General features: G+C 53.5%; 1 protein-coding gene across 1 annotated transcript; it reads right to left on the bottom strand.

Annotated features, from left to right (window-relative positions):
- Positions 1-260: 260 nt before the first annotated feature.
- Positions 261-1,408, bottom strand: LOC132953077 (uncharacterized). The gene is made up of 2 exons (XM_061025624.1): positions 362-1,408; positions 261-305 (listed from the first exon to the last, which is right to left on the bottom strand). Exons 1-2 carry the CDS (start codon positions 1,406-1,408, stop codon positions 261-263), a joined length of 1,092 nt encoding a protein of 363 aa, XP_060881607.1.
- Between the last annotated feature and the right edge of the window lie 5,107 nt (positions 1,409-6,515).

Below are 6,515 nucleotides of genomic sequence, written 5' to 3'. Positions count from 1 at the left end.
AAGGCTTGTCACCTTTCCTGAGAAGAACAAGTCTGGCCTTTTTCCACGCAGTAGGGAATCGGCCCTGCAGGAGGCACTCGTTTGCAATGTGAAGGAAAGGTGCGGGTTGTTTGTTGATGAGAATTTTGAGAATTTCGCTCGTCACTCCGTCTGGACCAGGGGCAGTACCGCTCTTTAGTTTTTTACACGCTGATTTCAGCTCCTCTAGGTCGATCTTCCGTGCAGGGGTCGACAATGATGGGCAAAAGGTGTTCAGGTGATTAATCTGATGTGACGGAAAGAGGTGCTGGATTATAGCTGGGAGCCTTCCTGGGAGATTAAGCCCGGGGATGGGAGTCCTTACATTCATTCTTCCCATTACAATCTTGTAGGGCTTTCCCCATGGGTCCCGTTCGACGTCGTCACATAGTTGTCTCCAGGCTTGATCTTTGGCGTTTCTGATTGCTTTAACGAGGGCCAGTTTCGCGGATTTTGCAGCAAGCTCTTCATCAGTGCAGGCGGCAGCACCAAGGCGTCGGCGTTTGCGCTGGAAAACACGACGCAGATGGTTTGCGGTCTTGCGCAACGCGCTTAGGCTCGGGGACCACCAGTGTACGCTCCTCCTTTTACCTTTATTGTCTGCCAAGGGTAGGCCACAAACGGCGTAGAGCGCCGAGTTCAGATTGATAGCCATTTCATCCACGTCAGTACTGTTGCTGAAGTGTAGTAGTTGACCGGTCGAGAGAAAGGACGCCAGAGCGGGTGCGTGGAGTCTCCGAGAGTATGTCGCGTTGACTGGCTTAATGGGCGCGGACAAGAGAGTGAACTGGATGTAGCTGTGATCGCTTAAGGTCACCGTGTCTAAGACAGACCAATTAGATATTCTGGAAGCCACACGGGGGGAGGCCAGAGTGATGTCGATCACCGAGGAGCCAGACGCCCTCTGGAAAGTGGGGGTCGTGCCAGTGTTGCATATAATGAGGCCTAGGGACTGGATGAGGTCCATCAGTGCATCACCTTTCTTGTTATTGGAGCAGCTGCCCCAGGCGGAATGGTGCGCGTTGAAGTCTCCACAAATAAGAGAGTCTCCGCTGTGACTTCTAATGCTGTGCTCAAGGTTGCTGAGAAACGCAGAGTATTGGGCGAGGTTGGGGTCAGACCTGGGGGACCAATAACAAGAATAGATGCGGAGGGTACCAGCCTGGATCCACGTGAACCCTGGTTCAGTAGGGCCGACTATGTCCACTGGGAGACCACGGAGGCATGCTATAGCCGCTTTACCGTGAGCGTCGTAGTACCATGCGTCGACCTTCGTTGGGCAGGGCTCGCTGACGATGAGGAGATCGACGTTGGACTCTGCAGCCTGCTGTAACGCCAGCGCTTGAGCTGCCTTGCAGCAGTTGAGATTGATCTGTAGGAAGGTACTCATGATAACTGGTCAGGACGCACCTCGCAGCCCCGAGCGTTTGTACCAGATGGGGTGATTGATTCACTCTTGCTGTTTGTGTCCGTGGCTGACGTAGATTCGTCAGCAGGGGAGGGACAGACTGCTACAAGATGCCCGGATTCTTTGCAGCGAAAGCAGCGACGTTTCTCTGCACCTGTGCATGCACTGGCTGAGTGCCCTTTCTCTTTGCACTTGTTGCATGCTAGGGCTCTGTCGTCCAACTGTCTGATTCTGCAGACTGCCCAACCAATTTTAATTTTCCTAGCCTCCGCGAGCTTGAGACCAGCCCTAATTGGGACCCTGACAACTGCCGATCTGATTCCACTTTTGCCCTGGCGGATATTGACAGAGTTCATGCCTTGCAGTTCAGGATCAAAACTTGCTAGAGCAGCCCGGAGTTCTGGGTCTTCAACCGAGTCTTCTATCCCGACTATGAGAAGCGCAACACTTGGAGCAGGGCGTCTGATGCCAATGTTTCCACCGAGTCTAGTCCGCAGGGCCGTAGCGAGGTTGTCCGCTTGATCCTTTCCAGGGATCTCCAGGATGACGTTACCCGACTTGGCCCTTCTTGTCGTGATGTCAGACGACGAAATATTTTCTTCGACAACCACTGCCTTGACCGAGCGGATCATGTCCGCATATGATGTTGAGCCGGTGGGTTTCTCAATTATGACGGCTTGATTTTTAGGAACTCTGATGCGTTTCCGAGCGTTTGGAAGGTTGGAAACTTCAGGCTTCGGTCTCCTAGTTTTCCGAGATACCAAGGTAAAGCCGTCCTCCGGATCTGTCGGCGAGAATTCCGTGTCTTGGGTGCATTGCGACGCAGTTGCAACGTAGCCCAGTGCGTCGGTGCATTCGGTGTCGACGACTTTAGGTGGCCCAAGCCGGTTAGTGCCACTCTGGCTCTTATCATTTTTATTTACTGGCTTCTTTTTATTCGAGGTAGTGATGCTCTGCTTTTCAGTTACCCGAGCATTACCCGAGCCTTTTCTCGCGGCTGATCGGCTGCTGGCAATCTCCTGCCGGCTTTGGAGTTTGTCGATTTGCTCTTGCTGCTCGGTTACTCTGGCATCAGTCCTGGCTATTATCACCTTGACTTCGGCGATGGCACTGAGTATAGCCGAGCTTTGGACATCAGTGCTGCCCGAAGTTTGAGAACCTACGTCCTTTGATATCCTCTCAGTTTGTGCAGCCGTGTCCATCTTGCCGGCTTTGGGCGTCTGCTCGCTCTTTGGGACGCGCTGGGTCAGGGTGTTGAAGGCCTTAATAACGTTTTCGCGACTACCCTTGAGGCCCGCGATAACATTCAGCAAATCGTCAATTGCAGTTTTGACGTCCGGGCTCCTCGTCTTGATCGACCACGCCTCCAGAGCCGACGCCTTCTGGACTAACAGCTTGTAGCCACCATCCTGTGTGGCGATACACTTACGGAGATGGATTACCGCGCTTTGAAGCGTGTCTCCATCTGAACCAGCTACGCCGCTGTCTCTTCTAGCTGCGGGTGGAGTTGCAGTCTCCGACTCGGATTTTCGTCCAGAGGTAGAGTCCTGCCTCGCAGCGCTACCAACGGACACAGTGCCAGCACCAGCTGGGGAAGCCTGCCTCAGATCTTCCACATTTCTTCCCAAATCTGCGTTTTGCATTACTTTTGCGGTTTGGCTCCCGCTCATCATTTGGCCAGTTGATGAACCTGGGTTCTTTATGTTCAAATCCATATAGTTCCCACGAGTGGGCATGAAGGTTGCGTCGCCCCGTAGCAGAGCAGCGTACCACGGGGAAGGCTAGATGCTGTGGGGGGCGCCAGGTGCCCCACAGGGTCCTCGTGGACACGTTCCTACTTCCGTGCCAAGAGACCCCCATGACGAGTTGGGGGTTGAAGGGTTTTCTGTCAGGGTTGTCCTTCCCTTAGGGCATTTGCTGCGAGCGAGCAGGCTGCCTCCGACCTTGCCACCCCATCCAGCTAAGGACAGGGTGACTCAGAGTTTTTAAGTAGTGGACTCCTTACACTAGGGCTTTGCTAAGTGCTAGCAGGCTACCTCCGACCTGCCACCCACAGCCATCCAAGGCCAGGGGGGGCTCTTTTGCTCCGGCCCCAACCAGTTAAGGTCAGGGCCGGGTATGGAACCGCTTAGTAGGACCTAACTAAAGGCCCGCAAGCTCCCCCACCACGACAAGGTGGGTCCCGTCGGGGGAGAACCTAACCTAACCTAACCTAACCTAACCTAACCTAACCTAACCTAACCTAGGCAACCTAACCTAACCTAACCTAACCTAACCTAACCTTCCGTTTCCAGTCGGCACCACGTGGAGGTGGGGGTAGGACTCTGCCGACCAACCTAACCTAACCTAACCTAACCTAACCTAACCTCTCTTACTTTGGGACGGACCGCCGATGTTGGGCATGAGTCTGCCTATGGCCAGCGCCGATTGGGAAGCCTTGAGGGAAGCCTGTTGCACGTGTTTTGTGAAGGACAGCCGCGTGTCGAGCTCCACGCCAAGGTACCGCATGGACGGTTTGATCGGGATTGCGTGACCTTCTACGAACAGCTCAGGCTCGTCGTAGACGTTTTTCCTCGTTAGGACAACGGCCTCAGTTTTCGCAGGGGCTAGCTTGAGTCCGTTGCTTGTCATCCAGTCAGAAACCTTTTCCAGCACTGGATTCAGCAAGGTTGCTGCTGCTTCTCCTTTACGGGCGATGCCTAGGACACACAAGTCGTCTGCGAAAGCCACTAGCTGGACGCCCGACGGCATCTCCGTCTCCAGGAGTCTGTCGTAGAACGCGTTCCATAGGGCTGGTCCGAGGACCGAGCCCTGCGGGACGCCGCACGTGACGTTCCTGCTGAGCAGCGAAACCTAACCTAACCTAACCTAACCTAACCTTTTTTTTTTTTTTTTTTTTTTTTTCTCTGTTTGAACCGACGGCGTCGCGGGAACTGCTTTCGCATTACTTCCGCGACGCCGCCATCGTTTATTGAAATTAATAATGTAACATTTTATAATTTAATATTCACACCTTTGAATTGTCCCTTAATGGGCGCACATTGAAAATATTTTTAACATTTTATTAGTAGATAACGTTGTTGGCTTAAGGCCCGCTGGTTGCTTTTGTTGACTTCTCGACCCGGCTTTGCTGCCCGCCAGTCTCGAAGTCACGTTCGTGGTCTTCCCGGCCCGGCTTGTTAGCAAGTCGGCCTCGAGTCTCGTGCCTCGCGGTTCTCCTTCCGTTGTTTTGGAGTTCGCGTCTCACCGGTGATGGTTTGGTCAGTTTTCCTTCTGTTTCCTCCGTTCGTTGGATCCTTCGTGCTGCTCGGTGCGTTGACTGACCGGTCGGCGGTTTCTTGAGGCGTTCTGACTAGCGCCCTTTCTCATCAATTGCAATCGCCCAGACGGTGACGAATCGTGCTAAGGGCGTCCTACTAATGCCCCGGCGCACGCCTCCGCTGGTTAGGTCAGGGCAGTTTCGGATGATGATACTGGGGCGATGAGTTTACTAACCCCTGGGTCCCCGTCTAACCTTCCCGGTCGTCTGTGCTTCGAGCCTTCGGCCTGTGTTGTTGTCGGTGGTTGGAGGGCGATGTTGGCCCTCCCTGGTCGCTGGTGTTGACCCGTCGGTGTTCGGTTTTATACAGTTTTCCTTCTGTTTCCTCCGTGTCTGGTGTTGCTGCGTGCTGCTCGGTGCGTCGACTGACCGGTCGGCGGTTTCTTGAGGCGTTCTGACTAGCACCCTTCCACATCAATCGAGATCACCCGGACGGTGACCAAGCCGTGCCGTGGGTGTCCTACTAATGCCCCGGGGCGCACCTGCCGCTGTGGGGCAGTTTCGGATGATGGTACTGAGGCGCTGAGTTTACTAACCCCTGGGTCCCCGTCTAACCTTCCCGGTTGTCTTCGCATCAAGCCTTCGGTCTGTTGTCGGTGGTTGGAGGGCGATGTTGGCCCTCTCTGGTCGCTGGTGTTGACCCGCCGGTGTTCGGTTTTATACAGTTTGCCTTCTGTGCCTCCCCCGTTGGCCGGAACCGGATTTCCGTTTCCAGTCGGCACCACGTGGAGGTGGGGGTAGGACTCTGCCGACCAACCTAACCTAACCTTTTTTTTTTTTTTTTTTTTGTGTTGTATCACGGCGCTACAGGGGGGCACTTCGCCCGGATGGGTCGTCCTTCCCCCTGTGTCCGTATCATTTATTGCAACAAATGAATTTACAAATAGTTCCTTAACTAAGGCCTTGGCCTTTACAAATTAATGGAGGGCTCTATCCCTCCAACGTTCGCCTTCGGCGTATAATGTATAAACACTTAACTAATTATTTAATTACGCTGTGCCGCTGCTCTCTGCACCGCTCTTTCCTCTTCTTCTTTCGTGGACAGCACTTTCTCCACGAACCTTTTAACCGCTTCCCATTTTTCTCGGGATTCCAGCATTTTCCCCACGATTGTATCTGGCACCATTTCTGTCTCCAGGATCACTTCTAATTCTCTCCTTGTTCGCCACCATCTGTCGCAGACGAATAATGTATGTTCCGCTGTGTCGTCCACTGCCCCGCAGTCGACGCATTCCGGGTTCTGCCTTTTCTTGTATTTTGTTAGGTATTGGCCAAAGCATCCGTGGCCGGTTAACATCTGTGTCAGATGGAAATCGCAGTTGCCAAATTTCCTCTGTAGCCAGTTTTTGATCTCCGGTATTAGTCTTCTGGTCCATTTTCCCTTGTCTGACTTCCTCCACTCTTCCTGCCATTTACAGATGGTAGCATTCCTCTCTTCCGATTCGTCGTAGACTATGCCTTCGCACCTGTGTCTGTAGCGTTTTTGTTGCTCCTCTGCCAGCAGGTGTGCTGGTATCAGCCCGCTGACGACCAGCGCCGCTGCAGTCGACACCGTACGATATGCCCTTACACATCTTAGAGCTACTTTCCTTTGAGGCCCTTCTAATGTTTCGACATTATTCTTGAAGACCAGTGCGCCTGCCCAGATTGGCGACGCGTACAGCAGCTGGTTCGTCACCACGGTTGCTAATAGTCTCCTCTTTCTCTGGCTGGCGCCACCGATGTTCGGCAAAATCCTTCCTAGCGCGGCTGCTGTTGATCCGGCTTTTG

This window comes from Metopolophium dirhodum, chromosome 9, assembly GCF_019925205.1.
Source record: "Metopolophium dirhodum isolate CAU chromosome 9, ASM1992520v1, whole genome shotgun sequence".
NCBI lineage: Eukaryota > Metazoa > Arthropoda > Insecta > Hemiptera > Aphididae > Metopolophium > Metopolophium dirhodum.
This window is presented reverse-complemented; position numbering and strand designations above follow the sequence as displayed.

Bases quoted from the DNA above. Each gene is read 5' to 3' on its own strand.
- LOC132953077 (XM_061025624.1), bottom strand. From the start codon at position 1,408: ATGAGTACCTTCCTACAGATCAATCTCAACTGCTGCAAGGCAGCTCAA. The intron at 306-361 runs GTAATGGGAAGA...TCTCCCAGGAAG, and splicing joins GGGGAAAGCCCTACAAGATT to GCTCCCAGCTATAATCCAGC.